The following is a 20,855-nucleotide window of genomic DNA, read 5'->3' as shown; positions in this document are numbered from 1 at the left end:
CCCCAGTCCCTCTTGAGTGTGTGGGTGCTGCAGCTTTCATTAAAAAGAAAAGCAGAGGTATCTTGGTTATTTTTTCATTTCCTGGGTATGTGCTTGCCCTGTTATTTTTATTAGAAGGGGCAGGCTCAATTTGAGGTTGGTTTGTTGTTGGCTTTGAGCAATTTTGATGTTCTGGCTCGCTCTGCAGTGTGACAGCAGCATTCAGATCACAAGCACCTATTGATATAACTATGCAGATGAAATCGAAAGAAAATGAACCATAGGAAAATGTCCCTCTTCTATAGAAACCTGAGTGAGTCTTGAACTGGTGATGTCACATTAAGATGAAATCAGGTGTGACAGAGTAAATGAAAGTATTGCTTTTATGCTCCTGCTTTGTCCAGAAAGCCTTACTTTAAGTCACACTTTTCTGTTTGTTTGTTGGTGTGTTTTTATTTATTTATTTATCTATTTATTTATTGTGAAGGATGAGAAACACTAAAGACATTAAAGACCCACTTTGCTAGAGCAGAGCTAAATGGAGAAGAGTTGCAACCAAACAGCATCTGTAACATCTATGACAAGGATTCAAGTATTCATCCACCTCCCAGCTGTGGTCATAACAAGCCCCTCGTTATTCCCACTGCCACAGCATGAGTAAGCAGCTAAGCACAGCCAGGTGAGAGGGCAATGCCCAGCATGCATTTGTTTTCTCCTCCCAGCACTGCTTGGTGAGCCTTGCTGCTTCTGGTGCTGGCCAAAAGTACCCAAGACTAAGAAGCTAAAGCTTTTGGATAGTTTCCTGAGGTCCTCACTGACCAGGATGTGCATACGACACTTGCAGGTAGTGAATCATTGGTGGTTATAATTCTGTACAAACAAGAACCCCACTTATTTATTTATTTTTTAAACATTTAGGGTAAAAGGTGGCACTAACTGGAGCTTTTTGACATGAGTGTTGCTGGTCATAACACCAGAAAAAACAATATCCTCTTGGTGAGATCTACTGGAAACTATTTGGATGGTACATTTGTTGCATTAATACAGTTTGAGTAATGGATAGTGTTTGGAAACAAAACTTTCCAAACGAAGGGAATAATGTACTATATCTGGTGCAGGAGCTGAACAACAGGAATTCACATTTTCCATTTCCTGGTGCGGAACAAACAAAGTAGGCTTAAAATTAGTAAATCTGTTAGTCACTGCATTATGAATGGCGTGGTTGAGTAAAGCCACGGCTTAGGAAAAATGTTTGTTATAGCTACGTTTCTAAATAAAACGGGCCTGCTGTTTGGCATGTGGCACACCTTAGCAGGATGGAATATTTGACATCTCACGTTTGAGCATCTTCATGACTGGGGTTTAGGATCAGGCTTCACAGGGCTGGGACGTACCCACTCAAGGCTCTGTGGGCTGCTGCTTGCCATGGCTCCATGGGAAGCCAACAGCTCCCACCTGGGGCTCCACTGCCACGCTGCTTCTGCCACAGTGGCTTTTTCAAAACCCTTGTGTTTCATGGCAGTTTGGGATTTCAGTAAAGGAAGTAATTTTGTGTCTTCCAAAGCATTTTGGTCCTGATCTGAGAAACTTTATTTTTAGCTATCAGCTTTTCATTTAATGGCAATACCTTCTCTGAGGACATTTACTATTCAATAATAAGAAGGAGGATTTAATGAACTCCATCCCTTTTACAACCATTTTGGTTAAGGTCACCTCACTGTTCGTTGAGGTGCTGCTCTCCCCAGGCTGTGGCTGAGCACGGCTTGTCCCAGGTGCCACAAAAAGCGTGGGCAGCTGAGGTCACTTCTGTCAGCCCCAGGTCGGAAACAGAGAGGGCTTCAGCCCTGCTGCTGGCTGAGAAAGAATGGAAATTATGAGCTTAGCAATAGTCCCTTATTTAAAGCAAGAGGAATGTGTGACGGCCTGATTTAAGGAGGGACAGTTTCACTCCGTGTCTAGCCTATTGTTATGAGTGGGAGGGAATTCAAAAAACTGAGCAGGCTTGTTTGCTTAGGAGGGAAAGAAAGAAATGCCTGAAGTAACGCAAATATGGAGTGTGGGGAGAAAATGTCCACGTATGCACAATTAAAGCGTGAGTGTATAAATGCAGACACAAACCCCAGGGCAGGAGAGGAGCAGGGGCAGGCAGGAGGCAGGCAGTGTCCTTCATTCAGCAGCTCCAGCAACAAGCCAGCCACCCTTCTGGAGGCACAAAATTTCTGCTCTCTGCATGTGTGTTTGGGTGCACTGAAACTTCTTAGGGGTGGAAGTTGTGTGGGTGGGGGAAGCAGGACCTCTACGGTCTAACAAATACCCTCTTCAGGGATGGCAGCAGAAGCAGATTTTTGCTCTCTTGCCAGTCCAGGAGCCAGTGGTGTGTAGTAAAAATGTTTCATGGCCCTTAGGAAGCCACCACGTTATGTGGGTGTACCTTTTGCAATCACGACTGTCTGTCTGTTCCGTGCACAAACCACTGTGGGGACCCACATCCTTTTCTTGTGCTTTCTGCTCAACCGGCACTGCTGGTGCATTTCTGCCTCCCTCTTTCTTTTATGTCTGCACAAAACAAAAACTAGCCAAAAAACCCCAACCATGCATGCACAAGAAGCCAACAACAAACAAAAACCAGGCCAACGTGCTAAGGAGCTGGGTTTTAAGGCTGATGGTATAAATATTGAGAATCATCAAGCCATTTATTTCAGGGGACTGGCGCAAAACTCTTGGGCTATGTTTCAGTATCGCTCTCCCAACGCTGCCTTTGACCACTAGCCACGCGAACCGTTAGTTTACGTGTTCTTCATTTCTGCCTTTTTCAGCAGCCTTGGGCTCACGTCTCCAGACCGCTGGCAATAAAAGTTGGAGCGCAGCGCTGACAGCATATCTACCACAACTAATCTCTTTCCGCACGTGTTCAAGGTTCGCTTTCAGTAATGTCATTAGGTGGAGCTGCAGCCTCTGGCACTTCTTGGAAGCTCCGTCTCTGTCATTCATTAAACGCACTGAAGAGGGATGGTAACCTCAAGATAGATTAATTATCATCTTTGCCTCCAAGTATATCGTGCCCAAACTCTGTGAGAGGTTTTCAAGGTAATTAAAAGATGAGGTCCCTGCAATGAGGAAGTTGCAATTAAAACTCACGGTGCTGATATAGGAAAAGAAGAGGAGTTGCCTTGAAGAACAGAGCAGTAGAGTTTGCATTGAGCTTCATTTCGCTGTTCTCCTCCTCACCGTGTATTGCAGGCCCTGCTCTGAGGTAAGAAGTTAAGTGCTGGTCAAGTAAATTTGCATAACTTGGGCCCATGGCAAGTTTAGTTATGCTTGCAGGTAGGCTTCTTCCATCCCACGCCAGCACAGCCAGCTCCTAACCCCCACCCATCACCGACCTGCATTCCTGCACCTGCAGGCAGCTGGGGACGCTCACTCCAGGTAGGTAATATCCAAGAGATGATTTTGTTTGAAATGGAGGAGAATTAGTTGGTAATTTTGGTAAAGATGGGATTTCTCGTCCATCAGTACTGCAGCCTGCTTTACAACTACCTGAAAGGAGGCTGCAGCAAGGAGGCTGTTGGTCTCTTTTTTCTCAGGTGACAAGTGATAAGACATAAGCAAAGGGTCTCCAACTGTGCCAGGGGAAGTTTAGGTCGGATATCGGAAAGAATCTCTTCCCGAAGAGGGTGTGGTCAAGCATTGGAGTGGGCTGCCCTGGGAAGTGCTGGCGACCCCATCCATGGAGGTATTTAAGAGATGTGTGGATGTGGCACTTAGTGACATGGTCTGGTAGGATGGTGGAACTTTTGGTGATCTTGCAGGTCTTTTCCAACCTAGATGATCCTGCGATGCTGCGCTTTTCTTCCAGACCGGAGAACTAAATGTCAGCATCTGTGTTAACACTGCTGGGTATGGCAGGGACAGGCACTGTGTAAGATGCTGTAGGGGATGGAAGTGGCCCAAGACATGCTGCAGAAGTGTTGCAATCCTAGAAAAATTTGTGGTCTCCATCTCATCGTTTGCAATGGCCTTGTGGTCCAGAGGCACTGCATTTACTGCATCAGTGGGCTCAGCACAAAGCTGAAATGTCCCAACAGAGGTATGCCTTGTCGATGCTACCTCTGTGTTTGTTTTCCCACAGACATTGTGGTTAGGGAAATGTGCAGATTTTTTTTTAATGTGTTCTTAGTTTGTGCAGGTTGCTATTGTCTCTGGTTTCAGCAAGGTACAGGGAATCATCTAACAGCGTGTGGTTCAGTGCAAGGAGTGCCTGCTGCAGCTGAGGGGCTGTACCAAGGGATGCATAGCTTGACACCAGTTTCTTACCAATTTTCCCTAAATGCCTGCTCTGACCACTGTAAGGCAAAATACTGGGTTAAAAGAAATGACCAGTTATGGCTGTTTTTATGTAGGAGCTGGTCAATGTTTCCTGGAAGAAATGATTCACAGCCTGTGCCTTTGCTTCAAGACATTTCAGATGCTGTGTGCCCTGTCAGATATTCATGTCTTCTGAGTCAGCCCACAGCCTTTTGCTTTTTCTCCTGTGAAATGTGTGGCAAAGTGAAGAGGAACCTGGCAGAAAGCACTCCAGGTGGAGCAACACCACTCTCATGCTGCCTTTTTCTGTACTTTCTGCTCTGAAGTCCCAGGACTTTTATTTCCTTCTACTTGGTTGTGATCACAGAAGAAAGATATCCCATGTATGCTCATGTACTAACCAAAGAATGATTTACTCTTTGGCTTATAAAGCTACAAACAAGTTGTTGCATAGCCCAAACAGCTACCTGATGTTCAGGGCTAGGTGGGATCCTTCCAAGCAAAGAAAAACTGGGTGTCGTTGTTTATGCTTGCTTTGTCTGGTTTAGGTTGCAAATATCGAAAGCTTTCCTCCTTGAACTGCAGAGGTGCTCAGCAGCAGGCAGTTTGCTTGCTCACTGTGCCCACATCGAGCTCCCCCTTCCCCCTCACCTCACAGCATGGGGGGAGCCCCACGTCTCTGCTTGCATTGGGGACACTTCTCTTGCAAACCACCAACCACCCTCATGAGGCTCTTCTGCTTTTCTGCTTCTGGTGAAGACCTCGGTTAGGCTGCCAGGGCATACCTGGGGAAAGTGCGGCCAGCTGTGGGTCAGTGAACCAGAAACACAAAGCATCTCAGGGCTCCTGAAGGACAGCAGTGTGTTCACACTGCCCACATCTGGTGTTTGGTCAAGGGATTAAAAAAAACACCATAGCAGGGAGATATGTGTGCCAGCTTCTGTGGAAAAGCTTATCTATACCTGCTGTAAAACACACATTTTCTTGAAAAGAAGAAAAGAAGAACAAAAGAATCAGGAATAGCACTGCCTTTGAAAGCCTTCCTTGATAATGCAGGCAAGGCTGGACCTTACATTACTTGCAAGCGCAGGAAGCTGTGGGTGGCATGTGTGAGGACATAGCTTTGATTATTTTATCTAAATGACTGGAAAGGTTTTTTGCTTTTTTGCTTCTCAGGATGCAAGGTTTCCCTTCCCCCATGACCTGGCTCCTTTTCTGAATGAGTGCATTTTTGAGAATGCATTTCCTAGCACATGGAGGAGCCTCCTCTCACGAGCTTAACCTAGCAATTTAGTGCAAATTCTTGTGAGATTGGAAGGGGCGTTTGAACAGCTATTTCTTTCTGTACCATTAGAGAATCTTTGATCTTGCTTTCTTCTGGCAGCGCTGCCAGCAAAACTCGTTTCTGAGCATAAAACATCTCTGCTTCTTGGTGTACGGGGAGACCTGTTGATAAAAGCGTGGGCATAAAATGCTCCCTGAGGTGGCTGGATTCAGAGGAGGAAAAGCCAAAGGTTCAATAGTGTCGTTGCTTAAGCAACATACTGCTAAAGGAGAACAATGCAAACCTGTCAGGTTTTCAATACTTCAAACATCAGGAGGATGAATAAGCCTCCAACAATGCACGGATTCTGTTGTGGCTTCCAAAAACCCTTCCAAAAATCCTTCCTCGTGGATCATTGCCGATACAAACCCTCCTCTGCCCACAGGTGTTTGGGTGTGCAAGAGCAGCTTTGCTTGGAGATCCTACCGTTAACGACTTGACTTTTGAATACTGGGGGGTCCAGAGTGTAACCTTTGAGTTTTGCCACCTGATTGAGCCAGGATTGTGGTTTGCCAGGATTTTTCCCGACCCTGTCACGAAGTGGGATAAGCAGCAATGACCCCTGTCCAGTCATCTGCTCTCACTTCTACTTGGTACGTCCTGAAGCCTGCACTGGATGTGTGCACACTCTTCAGAGATGTGCCTTCTTTATTTCTTAACAAAATCTGACATGAATTTCGACTTCTGTGCACTACAAAGGAGGAGAAAGTTTACAGTATTTTCCACTCACTAATTAGTGTTAGCATGACACCGGCATCAAAGTATGGAGGTCTGCAGTGCTTTTCCACTGCGCTGTTTTATAGACACTTTGCTCATAATGGTTTATTTTTTATGAGTATATAGCTTTTGTACTTCTACCTGGTTTAACTGAGAACTTCAGACAGCATCTTTAAATCCTCCCTCAAAATGCCTGAAGTGCTATTTAGCTGTACTTTGCTCAAATTAATCCTTTATTTTGAAAGATGTCTGTAGCTTCACTTTCTTTATACCTTCACAGCAAACAAGCACCTCATCCTGGGTAGACAACCTGAGGAAGAAGATGTGGAGAGCCTCTTGCACACATGGCTCCTCCTTGCTGCACCTGGGACCTCCCTGCTCTCCCCCTGCCCTTCCTTGACAGCGGTTGAGGAGAGAAGGGCTTTTGGGGCTGTGATCCCAAACAAAGCAGTCACCCGGGTGAGCACGGGACCCTGAGGTGCCCAGCCTTGCCTGCTGGCTTCCCGAGGAGATCCGAGGAGCATACCAGAGCGGGCCAGCAGACTGGGTGCTGGGGACAAGAGGCCTGTGTTTGGGATGGAGAGTGCCCTCCCTCCTCTGCCTGAGTCCAGCCAGCGTTTGCAGGGCATGTCGAATGCAGGCTGGAAGGGATCATGCTTCTCAAAACGTGGTTTTGATCACTCGCCTTTAGCTTGCTGGCAGTGATGCTGAGGTTACAGGGGTTATATCGGAAATGAGAGATAAGGGTTTGATTGCATCCTCATGAGGCTGCTAACCATATCACCCACTTTCCAGGGCAGCGCCCCACAGGCTGCCCGGGGTGTGCCTGCATGGCTCTAAGGCTTCTCTGATTCAATGCACAAAATGAGGAAAATGGCTTTTTTTTCCCCCTCTTTCTGGGCAAGGAGAGACTCATCTGGGGCCTCCCACACCCTTAGGACCTTGTCCCGTGCATGTGGGGTCAAATAGGCGTGCTCGCTTTCTGCAGGGCGGCTGCAGGTTGGCAGCAGCAGGGCACCAATGTGATGCTGGTTGGTCCCGGGGGGGATGTGAGCCCCTGCTGGGGCATCTGAGCACCTTGAGAAGGCCAGTATTTTAATGAGCAAATATTCTGAGGGAGGCAGAAGTGAGCAATTTCTATGGAGGAACTACGTGGGGTTGTTGTTTTCTGTCTCAAAGATGCAGAGGAAAAAGGATGTAGAGGGAAACAGAGAACCCCTATGTAAATGGCATTTCCACACATGCAAACAACATTTTTAAAACATCTTTTCACAGGACCGAGCATTTGCAGGGGAGCCTGGTGGGTAAAGAAAAAAAAAATCCTCTGGTTTTTATTTACCAGACTCAACCTATTTGAGGACAAATTATTCACAGTTTGTTTAAAAAGAAAAAGAATTAAATATTTGGTAAGCAACGTGCCCTGCTGCTGGATGCCAGCGCTGCCAGTGGCTGTTGAGATGCTACCAGCTGTTTGCCCAGCACCGAGCAGGGACAAGGTGCAGATTGCCCAAAATGTTGTCATTGGAAAGGGGTAGGAACTGCCACACAGGTCCTGCTGGAGCTGATGGCCACAGCCTGCTCTCGGGAGACATAATCTGGAGTGTACGTGAATTTGTAGCTGACTTGTAGCACTTGGTGTATGGTCGGAAGAGCAAACTGCAGCATTGGTCACCACTAAACGGAATTTTCCCTGTCTGGTCATTAAAGCAATGATTGCTTGCTGATTGGGGATGACTCATCTGAATCATCACCATAAAAATGTAATGCTCCAGCCTCTGTGCCTCTACTGGCATCCAGGAATTACTCTTCAGTGCAAGGGAATTGAATTCATCCTTGTTGTGGGGGTTGGAAGTTTCTCCATCCAGTGTCTTTTCCAAATGCTGCAGGTGTCAGCATATTTTTAATATAACATTGTGGGGTTTTATGGTCTAAATTGCGTTTCGTTGGCAGGCTGCAAATTGCAAGCCTACTTCTGCAGCTGGTGTAAAACCACGCTTTGCTGCAGCTGCACTGCTTGGCACTGACTGTGGATCTGACCTGCGGCACTGCTCCTGCTTCTGCAGCCAAGTGCAGCTCTGCGTTGCTGCTGTGTGATAGCAGAGGTCGTGCACACGTGGGGCAGCAGGTGGTCCACGGCCTGGCTTTTGGGAGTTGGACACACTTGAGTTAGTGCTGGGATAGCAGCGATTGAATTAGTGTCGCTCTCTTGGCCAGGTTCGCTAGATGTTACGTGCAATTCTGGCAATTTGTTGACTTTACAATCTAGCTTCATTTACAGAAAGCTCATGCTGTGGTTTTCCTGGAAACCCATCCTTTGCAAGATGGATGTATCACCCCCATTCAGAGTCACATTTGGGCTGAACCAAAGGTTTTCCCAAAGGGGCCAGCCAAGACCCAATGGAGACATTTGGTGGGAAGGTCTTCCAGGGACAGGGGATGGAGCTGGAGCCCCGGTTGTTCTCCCCTCCTCTCGGCCAGCCATGAGGAAGCAGAGGTGAGCTGAGCTGAGCTCAGGTCATTGCAGGACCAGAGGAGATCAAAGGCACCTTCTGAGTTACTTTTCTTTGCCATTTCATTTCTGCTCAGGGCCTTGACAGGCAGGCCAGAAACACTCTGAACATTAGTTTGCACAGCTTCCCAGTGATTTCCCCTGGTTTTGAGGGATTAACAAAGTACATATGGGAAACTGCCAAAGATAATGATCACTGGGACAGCAATAAGTTAGACTTTCTCTCTTAATGTGAGAGAGCCACAGCAGCAACCTTTCTAAGAAAGAGCGAAGAGTCGTTGAAAGAATAAATTATTTTCTCTACTTCCCATACCTTCTTCAGCATTTCTTTCCTCAAAACAACACTGAGACCAATTTATAAAATTTCCCTGCCACCACCAGAAAGACGGATTCAGGAGATCTGCAACCTCCTGTGCTTGTGATATGTCCCTTATCACCTTCCGGAGCCAACCTGCGTTCACTTTCTGACAGATCCAGTCACTCCACATGTCATCATTATGGTGAAGAAAATGAAACCTATGGCTATTGATAGATCCAGGAGGGCAAAGGAACTTCTTGCCCGGAGTGGTGTTGTGGCTTTGAGCCTAGCCTTTGTATACTGCCTTTGTTACATTAAAAAAAGTAATCTCCCTGTCAGGTCCAACCAAAGTCAAATAGAAGTTATGTGGATGTGACTTTAAAAAACAATGAACTAATGGAGTTGGTCTTGTGAAACAAAGACATAGTCCTCCTCTCCATTGTAGCAGAGCCATGGTTTGATGGAGGAAGTGAGATCCCACACAGACCTTTAGATCTCTCGAGAGCAGCCCTTGTGTTGGCTCGCTGAGCCCCACACACCCATGAGGTCCCTTTCCCAGTGAGAGCGTGTTCACATGTTTTAGCTTGGGTTTGGCAGATGCTGCCCCAGCACGGACCAGTCGCTCTCGACGGCCTCTCGTCCTTCGTGCCAGCAAGGGAAATAACAAGGAATCGGGCTGCTGTTGCTCAGCCTTGGCTCAAAATGCCTCCCCTGCATCCCAGCAGCTTCCTCTCCAAAAGGAAGGTCACGACTGCCAGCCCATGCTGAGACATTCTCTTTCCCAACACATTCCTGGTTGTTCAGCCACGGGAAGAGGAAGTGAAGTGATCTAATTTTCTCCCAAATTTCCCCCATGAAGAGGAAGCAGGGCCCGACTGCTTGCTCCCTGCTGTCACCGATGATGCGCGCTCTCCTCTTCCTGCCCCATCTCCTTCTGGACCCTCTCCAGTTTGGGGTGCAGGTTTCCATGCCCTCACACCAACCAGGAGCCGAGTGGGGCACAGGCAGGACCCTGCCCTCACCAGCTGCAGACACAGTGCCCTAACCCTGTTTTCAATCCTTCTGCATGTCCAGTGGATTTGACCAATTTGTTTATTGAGCAGCACACTGCTTCCCTAATTAGCCACTGCCCACCCTTACAGCATCTCCTTTTAACAGGCTGCTCCTTCAGTGGGACACAGCAGTACCCCAGGCAGTGAAAGCATAGGCTACATCCCTCACCCCTCTAAGAACAATGAATGAAGCTCCTGAAAGCAGATGTACAGCCCTGGGGAAGCTGGGTCTGTGCTATCCCACACCACCAGCACCCTCCGCATGTGTTTAAATTCATCTGCCTTACAAAGCTAACAAATTCACTTTATAGCTTCCAAGTGTGCATTAATGAACCTCCCTTTGGCACTTCCCGAATGGAAAGCAGCTCTTTTTGTGTGATGGGTGGGGGTCAGACGATGCCCCTTGGAGCAAGCTGTTTGTGCTGGGCTGAAGGTGCAGCCCTGGAAATGCCTCCCCTTGTGCTGCCTCCCCTGCGCCCCTCAGCAGCACCCACCAGGGCTGGGTCCCCCCCCGCAGGTGCCCCCCAGCACCTCCCAGCCCAGCACCCTTGGCCAGGCTGGTGCCCGCACCCTGCAGCAGGAGGCCGGCTCCCAGCACCCACGCCACGGGCTCCTGCCCTCCCCCAGCCTGGTGAGCCCGGGTGTTTTCCTGTTCGCCTCTTACCTTTTGCACTGATCCCGGGGACAACGGGGACAGTGACGGCTGGGCTGCTGTCCCTGCAGGAGCCAGGAGCCAGCCTCTGCCTGGAGACACCCCGGAGGCACCAGCCCAGGGGCTTCCCAGGGCTCACACCTTCCGCCTTCTCCTTCCCCACGAGGGCTGGAGCCCTGCACCCAGCTGAGCTGAGCTGCCAGGTCTGTACCGGGCTGGGGACAAGAGCACGGGGTGGTGGAAAGCAGAGAGGCTCCAAGAGGCACGCCGCAGGGCTGAGCTGATGGAGAAGAAGAGGCAGCAGGGGTTTTGCCTGCCGGTTTTTGTTTGCTGTTACAGCCGTGCCAGTGTTTGCCTGCTCTGCTGGGCTGGGTGTGAGCCCAGAGCAGCCGCATCTGGGAGGATAAACCTCACTGCTTGTTGTTTGGGGTGGATGCTGGGTTTTCCACCTCAGAATAGTGTGGTATGTACACAGTCCGTGTAAGGGGTCTGGGCTTCTACGTGGTGCTTTAGGAAAGAGATGATTGCGCCCACCACGTGAGTGTTGCATTTTAGAGTGATGCTTTTTGAAGTGACGCTTTTTGAAGTGGATTTAGAAGTGCATTAAAGCGCATTTAGAAGTGGTGCTCAGGCAGGTAGAGATGGGTGGCCTGAGGACTGGTCCGGAGAGGCTACAGAGGTATTAGAGAAAGCTGGGGGTTGCGGAAGGTGTGTGCATCTTGTGGATACCTGCAAATCCATCTTCACAACCCTGCCTGCTCTGTTGTACCATCTCAGTGGTACAACACTCGCAGTGTCCCGGATGCTGCGCTCTTGCACTGATTTCCAGGAGCTGGAGGGAGGAAATGGGTCTCTCTCTTGTGCAATGCTCTGGCCTCCAGAAAGTTAGTTGTCTGACCTACCCACCCCTGTAATGAACAGGCAGGGAAATGAACCGGGGAGGTCAGTAAATCCATTGCTTTATAATGTTGGAGAAGCTTTATAATTGCTTTACAGTTCTGGGAGGTGGGCAACGTGCTGTGCTAACTTTTGCTGCTGGTGTAGCACAGGCTTTTCTGTGCATTATCAGCTCCTGACAAGCTGCTTCTGCAGTATATTTTAAAGGTAGATGTGCCTCTGGAGTCCCTTGGTTAGTGATGTTCTTGACAGCAAGGGGAGAGAGACTGCTGGAGACATTTGCTTGGTACGAATTAAAATAGAGGTCTTTGGATTTATGAGAGCTGAGGAAACAGTAATGGGAGAAGAGCATCTGCCATATAACATCCACCTCTGTCTGCGTAAGAAATATCACATTTTAACCTTGGCAGGGAAGAGAATTACCGCTAGCCAAAGCCAATCCGCTTGCCCACATAGTGTTGGAGAACAGAATTCCCACTGGGCTGAGTCACGTCACCGAGGTACACGACATGACAGAAAACCACCTCTTTACTTTTTAAGCCCTAGCAGTCCGCTGGGGCCCACTGAAGCTCAGCTGCTGGGAGCCAGCCCCAGGTGAAGCGGAGGGGGCTGCAGCTGGTATCCCCGGGCTCCAGCTGGGCTGGGAGCACCCCATCCACGTGCAGAGGCAGCCGGGCTGGGGCAGCAGGCTGCAGCCTGCCTTTCAGCACGCAGACCCGCTCTCTTCTGCCTTTGTTGGGAGCCCCCCAGGTGCAAGTCAGTTCTGATGTTTACAAAGTAGACAGAAGCGATAATAAGTGCCAGATGCTCAGCAGCTGCTAATTGCTCTGCTTGAACTCCAGTGTCAGTCTGCAGCTCTGCAGTGGCACCCCCGTCACTACGCCACCTCCTCAGCAGCGGGGACGCGACTGCCACAGCTCCAGCTGCACGTCTGTGAGCACTTGGATGTTCAGGAGATCAAGATGTGGGAGTCAGTCTGTCGTAGCATCGTCATACTGCAGAGATGTGGCCTCGGTTGTGCCTGGGGACAGTCCCTGAGCTGGCAGGGAGATGTGACGTGAGTGGGGCCTTCCCACACTTACCCACACACCTCCATCCTCTGGTTGTACAGCATGTCCTGCTTCATGGCTCCGGGGGTAGCTGGGTCTTCCTGGGGCTCAGCCATCTCATCCCTCCACCACAAGCAGCCTTTTAAGCCAAAGGGCCTTGGTGCAAGACCTCTGAGAAGTCTCCGTTCCCTTCTCTCTCCTGTGCCCTACAGCTCTTGCCCAAGCCAAAGGTATTTGGGCAAGCAGCAGGTACTCCTGTAGGAAGGGTGGGAGGTGCTGAGGAGATGACCAGCTTGAACAGACTCTCGTGTGCTTGGGCATGAGCAGAGTGGGACTTGATCTTCTCTACACTTGGGGCCTTTTGGGGTGTCTGAGGGAAGGTGGCGATGGATTAGGGATGTTCTTTTTTTTCCCCACTGATGAAGCCTCATGGCTGCAAGTAACAGCCCACCTCTGTGTAAGTAAATCCCCAGGGAAACCTTTGCATAGAACAACAGCCAGGCTAAAGGCATGCCAAGTCATACCAGCCAGCAGACAAAGAAAGCAAACACTGTCCTAGGATCCTCCGATTTCCACTGAAATTGGATTGAATGCATCGTTGTACACCTGCTGAGAACCTGTTCATTTATAAGCAATATTTTAAAATGCTTTGGAAGGGGCAATGAAGCTACCTTCAGATACTTTTCCTTCTTCCACTGATTGTAGAAACTGCAGGCCATCCCCATCTAGCCAGGGACATTTATGGTGTAGACCTGTCTCCTAGACCCCTGCTTTTGGTCACTCCTCAAATCCAGAAACCTGCCTTTGGCATCTTGCCTGATGTCCTAAACCCACCCTCTCCATGGAGATGTGACTGGGAGCAGGTATCTCTCCATCTCCCACCATCTGCGCTGCTGAGAAACTTGGGATTTGGACAGAAACTTGCACTTAGCCCTCCACTTTTGCTTTGGAGGTATATATATGACCTGTATTCAGTGTAATGAATGGAAAAGCAGCAATGCACCTGGGAGCAGGATGTGGCTCAGGCTGTTATAAACCTTAGGGAATTCCCTCTGAATCGCTGCCCAGTGAAAAAGTTGCTGAACTGTTAACATGTTTACTCCGGGCAGTTTTTAACACCAGATAGTGAACTGCTACTGCTCGGTACTTGTCTCCCCAGGCAGATAGGAGAGGTGGCCCCCTGCCACTCACTGAAACCTCCCATTGGGTGATGTTGGATGGGGACCACCAACCCAGATGGATTACAGGGGTGCAAACCAGCTCTGACAGATTTTGGGGTAGGCACAGTTTTCACAATTTTATTCAGAGAAACTCAAAGGAGCCACACAAGGGGACTGGGACAGTGATGGTGGTTTGTAGCTCACCAACATACACCTGGGGAGAGTGTAGAACACAGATTTTGGGGGTCAGTGAGATGTGACCATCTGTTATGGGATAGACCAGTGACACAAGCAGCTCTTCTCAGTCCTGTGTAGTACAGCTCTAAACCAGTCCCAGAATGGATTTCAGTGGAGTTGAACAAGGCTCGTGCAGTGACGGGTGAGGCCTTCAGGCTTGCTGAAATTTCAGGAGGAGCCTTTCTCCTTGGGAACCAGAGTGTGCCTCTTCCCCTGCTTCACCTCTCCTGTTATCACTGTCCGCTGTAGTTATGGAGATGGGGCTGGTCCTGCACAGCCAAAGTTATTGCAGCGAGTTGTTAGCAGTTTTCCATTTTACAGTGTTGACACGTTCTACACAGATAGGAGGAGTAATCTCAGATAAAGGTTTAAGCTTCTTTTTCTCTTCCCTTCCCTTTTAAAGGATCTGAAAGCAGCTGTGAAATGTGAATAGATTTTAACTATTGAGCTCAAGCTGCCAAGATGTTATTTCCTGTAGCTTTGACTCATGCAACTGAAGAAATGAGTTGGATCAGAATATTGTTCTGTATGGGGGATTTTGTCTCCCTTTGCCACCCCCAGGCTCAGCTCTATTTAAAACCAAAATACCAAGGCATATTCCCCTGTGTGCTCATTTTTCCTGCTGGCGAGGCACCTCATGGCAGGAACTGCTTGGAGTGGTGTGAATCTGAGCCCGCAGAAGCCTCACCTGGTCTCCCTGCGGTCACCCACTCACCAAGGGAAGGAGTCTGACTTCAGCTGGTGTGGGCTGATGCCACTCATATCCCCCAGGATTGCATGCCGAGGAGAGCAGAGCTTTCACCACAGAACATACATATCATCCTGAGCTGGGCGTCTGATTTTCAATGAGACCCAGCTGCAAATCCATGACCACACAGCTCAGAGGTCTCGTAAAATATTTCAGACAAATCTGGAGCTAAAATCAGCATAGGCAGTTGCATTAGCAGTTAATTTATACAATTGTTTGGTCATATTCATGTCTGAATTGATGGCATACTTCATTTGGTCACAGCAACACAGAACACAGTAAATTACTACTCTCCATGTGAACGACAGGAGGTCACAGGACCAGTGTCCCTTTCTCGCTTCCTCTAACTCTGCATCTTCTTCAATTTATGCTATTGCGAGGTTCAGACAATTCAGAGAAGCCTCCAGACACATCATATCCACTGCAGTGTCATTACCGGCAGCTGGAGGCTGTGTGCACAGCAAAACTCCCTCTTGCACAGAGGTCCTGCACAACATCTTTGCATCATTAATGTTGGGTGTAATTGCTGCCTGGGTCTTTTGGTGGCTTTCTGCCCGAGGGTTCATTTCGTTCTTGATGTATTATAAATGAATATAATATAGTACTTCTTTAAAAAAAAAAAAAAAAAGAAAAAGGGTAGGCATGCTGGAGAAGCTTTTGCTAGCATGCTGGCCTGCTGTCACAGATTTAAAACTGTAGAAAGCACTGACAGCCATCTTACGTTATTACAAGACTGCTGTCACAGAAGTCACCTTGAATAACAGTACCTTATTCAGACATGCTAAGGGCGAAAGCAGAAAGAAACTGTTGTCTTAATTTTCTAGGGATATTTAAATTAAGCATTGTAGTGAGATTGTCAGTCATGTTACCTGGCTGCTGAGGCTTTGGGACTGCGGTGCTGATAGGGCTGCTCATGTTAAAAGATTCACAGCTGGCATTGAAATGGAAAAAGGACCCACAGAGTGCCATGGCTAGGAGGCTTTGAGTGTCCAGGTGCCTCTTGGTGTAACCATCTCCTGACAAATTCCTGATCCGCAGCGATGCCTGTGGAAGTCCTCCTAACCTGCCAATGACACAGAGGTTGCACAGCAATTTGGTTTGGAGGAGAAAGCCATGAACTACCTGGGGGAAGCCTGTCTGCCCGTGAGAGGCAGGACAGAGGGAGATGCTTTTCCTTTCCAGTCAGCAACAGCCACTGCTGGGCAAGCAGTTGCTACATACTCCCTGTGCACCCCTTTCCTTGGCCAAATGGGGAGTTGCATTAAATAAGGTTGGGATATATTTCTGTCAGGTGTTTGTTTGCTCAGTCTTTGCATGGTGTATGCGCTTATGAGGGCTGCAGAAGAAAGGCAAGGCTCCTCAGTGGGGGTGGACATGATGTGCTCGCTGCGGGTACTCAGTTATTTCCACTGCAGATCAGGGACAGAGGTTTTGTTTCCAGATTCAATCCTTAAGCTGCAGGTAGAGGAGAGAGGGCCGAAGGAAGCCACGATAACAATCTTCAAAGCCAGAAGCAGTTGCTGCGGTGTGGGAGTGAGACACTCCTCACGCCTGTAGGCCTCAGGGAAGAAGTCATGGGCTGTAAGGGCAAGTGGGTAGGCCTGGGCTGGGGGCCTGGGTGAGCGGCCAGCTGCTGGGGTGGAGAAGCACTGCAGCAGTGTCTGTGGAGACTGAGGACATCACACTGTGGAGGGTTTCTAAGACAAATATTTGCAAAGGATGGACTCGTCCTCGCTGGCCTTGCTTGGCAGCAGGAGGTGAACGGGACCTCGCAGCCCCCCCCCAGCCATCCGGCCTCTGTGTGTGCCCTCAGACAGCTTCCTTGGGGGGGAGCCAGTAAGGGACACAGAGGAAACGATGTCTTGGCTGATGGCATGTCCCTGGTTGTCTTCTTTTCTAGAAAAGCTACAACTAAGAAGGAAAGAAGCGCGAAGGACAGAAGAAAAAAAGATGTTGGTGCTGTCTAACAACACAGCCCTGAGCTCCCTCCTCTCCAAGCTGCTTCAAGACCAACTGGAGCAGACCAATAGCTCTGCCCCATCTCAGGTTGGCAGTGCCAGCGGCAGCCTTGAAATCATCTATGTGCTGATGATGGTCGGCCTCTTCGGCTTCTTCACAGTGGGAGTCATGGTGACCAACATCCGCGCCAGGAGGCTGGAGGACTCCCGCAACCCCTACAACATGTACATCGCAACAGACATTTGGCACAAGAAGGACCAGGAGTATTTTCAAGCCAAGCTCATAGAAAATTACAAGCTCTGCTGTGTCTTTGAAAACCAGCTGGCCGTGGAGCAGCCGAGCGCGCAGATTCCCGAGGTGAAGTCTTCCTAGCAAAACGGGAGAAAGGACTGAACTTTACATGAGGACAACCCAAGCAATACCTGCTATGAACCAGGCTAGCTGCCTTCCCATCTGCAGAGCTACAGGTGCTGGCCTAGGTTAGGTTGATCAATTGTGAACTCACGGTGAAGCTGATGGGTTTGTGATGGACCTAGTGCTGCAAAAGTGTTTGACCACCACCTTAGAGCCACTGTAAGGTCAACGAAGAGGGGACACAGCCGATAGGAGTATTGTGGGCTCATCAGCTTCACCTAATGAAAACTGTAAATGTTGGTGTTGCCAGCAGGAATGCTTGCAGTAGTCAGTGTAATTAAAACCAATTTGGATGAAACGCAAGCTAGAGACTTTAACAGCCAAGTATGGTTTAGGCAATTATTTTCAAGTGCGACCATTGTCTTCCAGGAAGAAGTAGCAGAAATATTTCCTTTGTATTTTTGTCCAGTGTAGAATAATCATTATATGCATTGTACACTGTTGTGGATGACCCGTGTCTCTGAGAATCATTCGCATCTTTGAGATAAAATTTTAGAAAAAGATTTCCTTTTTTTTTTTTTTTTTTTTTTTTTTTTTGCTAAAAACAATTTCTGTGGAATAATGCAGACTTCAGAGGGAATTTTGTAGTGACTGTCCCTACTTCCCATCAGGTCCCCCAGAGCAGCCTTGCAGACTACTTGTGTTTTTCCTGCTCTTGAATTGAGGTTGGTCTTAGCAGCAATATCCACCCTTGTACAAGGACTCAGTAACATACAGGCTCAAGCATCTCGATCACATTTAATTATTGCACAAGACCTAGGTACTAGCCCTTGGTTGGAAAGTGAATTTCCACACTGTGAAAAGTAGTTTCCCAAAATCTCTGCTATTTAATCACTGGTGCAGCTTATGTGACTGCTTCACTTGAAACCTGTGAGATGTTCCTCTAGCTCCCCAGATCAGCCCCCACTCAGCAGAGCTGTTTATTTCTTGCAGTATCTGACGTGAGGTCCGTGCCAGGGAGGTTTTCCTGCCCATGGCCTCCACACACCCTCCTTTCATGGGCCACGTCCACAGAGCTGCAGGGGGAAGGCAGCAGATGAACTCAACTGCTGTGGCAGCAGGTATCAGCTGTCTCTGCTAAAAGGCAGAAATACATCTCCCCTGGACATTGCGTTGCTCAAAATAGCAACCCAGCCAGCTTGAAGCCTGTTTTCTTGTTTGGGATCAAAGAAGCAATGGTCTGGGCTGGAGGGGACTTTTATTTCTGCTCTGTAGACACACATGCCATTTTTAGCTACTGGAGAGTGAGAAGAATTGGGAAAGGCTTGAAAGAAAGTCATGCAGAGCAACCACTTCAAAGGCAAGGCAAGGGCAGAACAGGGACAGATCACTACCCAAGTATTTGGACAGGCAAGGGATGCAAGTCAGAGCATATTCCCTTTCCACGCATAGGTACTTCTTTAGCACTGCACTTTCATTGAAGTAGTATTCCAGCAATGTTTATGTTCCCAGAATACTTGAACTTAGAACAATTAAAAACACAGAGTATTTTTAAAAATATATTTATGTGGTGCCTACCATTGAGCTGAGGGCAAGGTGAATGTTTTAAGTGCCTTGAACAGCTTGGAAAATCTCCATCAGCTTAATTCTCTGAGTCACTTTTTCCTTTGGAGGAATGTAGACCAAAGCCAGGCTTTGGAAAAATGTTGATTTCTTGGCTTGGGCATTGTTCTTTTTGGTTCTCACCATGCAGCCTGTATATTGCTTGCGTTTCCCTCCCCCTGTGAGAGTGCAAATGCTCTTGCTTGTTGGCTCTCCAGGTGCAGGCCTGTGCAGCATTGATGAGAATGTTTAAACTTGCGTTAAAAATGGCCTCCATTACATTAAAACCTTGAATATTAAGCATTTCAAAAGGGCTACCTCCTACAGCTCCCCTTCCGCTTCAGGTGCTTTCAGGCATTTTGTGCCAAGGCACTTGCTGGTCACCTTATTTTTGTAGCTCTGGTGCAGTTATTTGTGACAAGGGTGATTGACAGAATTACTTAAATTCATCTTTTCTTTTCTTTTCTTTTCTTTTCTTTTCTTTTCTTTTCTTTTCTTTTCTTTTCTTCTCTTCTCTTCTCTTCTCTTCTCTTCTCTTCTCTTCTCTTCTCTTCTCTTCTCTTCTCTTCTTTTTTCTTCTCTGCCATTTTATTTATTATAATAAGAGGGGAAATATTATGCCTTAGTCATAGTGTTTTCCTGTGTAACTAGGTTACAAACCACCTTTCAGTGCCAGTTATAGATTCCTTCTATGGACTTTCACATTACCTTTCAATCTTTTCAGTTGTCCTTTCTCCCATATGTTTTCCACTTGCACAAAATAATAAAATATTAATTATAAACTGCGCTTGTGGCCTCCAATGTTTTTTATCCTGATCTGTTTCACAAGCTCACAGAAAGAGCACCAATTCTACTTGTTGGGCGCCCACTCACCCAGCCCATTTCTACACCTTTATTAACAAGGTCCAGACCTGGGTGCTGGAATATCTCCCAGTACTCCTAGATCTGGAGAAACACCAAAATGTCAGGGACAAATTCCTCACCTCAAGTGAACACCCAGGGTTTGCTATACCCAGGACAAGATTGACTCCAGTGTTAGGTGCAGCGATCCTGGCAGCAGCCCTTGGTCATGCATTGCACACAGCTTCCACCTGCAGCACCTCCACATTGCAGGGGGGAGCACCTCGTGGATAGGAATGAGGGACAACTTGAGGGCGGTGACCTGTCCCGGGGGGGACCTGAGTTCAGGTACATCCCCAGAAATGACATCCAGCCTGGAAAACTGGGAGAAACAGCTCTGGGGTATGAGTTGCCCCAGCAAGGGAGAAAGGTCTTGTGGCTCTGCACAAGGCATTAGCTGCCTTGTGCAGCTCGAGCATCCTGGGATGCTCTGTTGATGTAGATTTTTAAGGCTAGAAAGGCTTATTTTGATCACAGAAGAGATATGAGTACATATCATGAGATCTTAAGGGTTCAAGTCAGCCAGGTCTCTTTCTGTACTCTCCTTGAAAAAGGCTCTAAAATTTCTTTCTCGATTATGTAATAGCAATGTTGGAGATGTGAAGTGTGAGCCAAAGTACAGAATTTTTAGGGCTTCTACACAATTGCCACTTCCTTTGTCGTTACAACTGACTAATGCTGGAGGGCTGACACAGGGCCTGTCTCCAACTTCATGTAACAGGAGAGAGAGCATCGGCTGGCCAAGGAGTGCCTAGAAATGTGTGGCTAGTTCACTCACACATCACCTTTGCCATATTCAAAAGGCCAGCAGCAAACCTGTTGCATAATTATCAGCACATAGCGATCACATTTCTGATTTCCTGTTTGTTGGGGAGAAGGAAGAAGCTTAAAGTCATTAGGCAGATACTGTACTTTCTTTGGCCCCAAATTCAAAAGTTTTTACTCAGGGGACATAAAATACCTTGGGAAACTGTCAGAGGTTCATTTTTCTCAAGTCTTCAATATCGCTGGCTTCATCATCTGTGGCTTATTCCAGTTGGTAGCTTTGCTGCTGGTTGGCCTAATGAACGTACCTTCAGGCACCTCCAGGTATTGCTCTCTGGCTACTTATGT

General features: G+C 48.1%; 1 protein-coding gene across 1 annotated transcript; it reads left to right on the top strand.

The window, feature by feature from the left end:
- The first annotated feature begins 2,099 nt into the window (after positions 1–2,099).
- On the top strand, positions 2,100–19,599 carry KCNE1 (potassium voltage-gated channel subfamily E regulatory subunit 1). Its single transcript, XM_035545873.2, has 3 exons — positions 2,100–2,211; positions 2,796–3,232; positions 16,828–19,599. The coding sequence occupies exon 3, from the start codon at positions 16,878–16,880 to the stop codon at positions 17,256–17,258; it is 381 nt and encodes a 126-aa protein (XP_035401766.1). The 5' UTR covers positions 2,100–2,211; positions 2,796–3,232; positions 16,828–16,877; the 3' UTR covers positions 17,259–19,599.
- The last annotated feature ends 1,256 nt before the right edge of the window (positions 19,600–20,855 follow it).

The sequence above is a fragment of the Cygnus atratus genome, chromosome 1 (genome assembly GCF_013377495.2).
Source record: "Cygnus atratus isolate AKBS03 ecotype Queensland, Australia chromosome 1, CAtr_DNAZoo_HiC_assembly, whole genome shotgun sequence".
NCBI classification, from domain to species: Eukaryota; Metazoa; Chordata; class Aves; order Anseriformes; family Anatidae; genus Cygnus; species Cygnus atratus.
Note: the sequence above shows the minus strand (reverse complement) of the source record. Positions and strands in the feature narration are given on the sequence as shown.

Bases quoted from the DNA above. Each gene is read 5' to 3' on its own strand.
- KCNE1 (XM_035545873.2), top strand. From the start codon at position 16,878: ATGTTGGTGCTGTCTAACAACACAGCCCTGAGCTCCCTCCTCTCCAAG.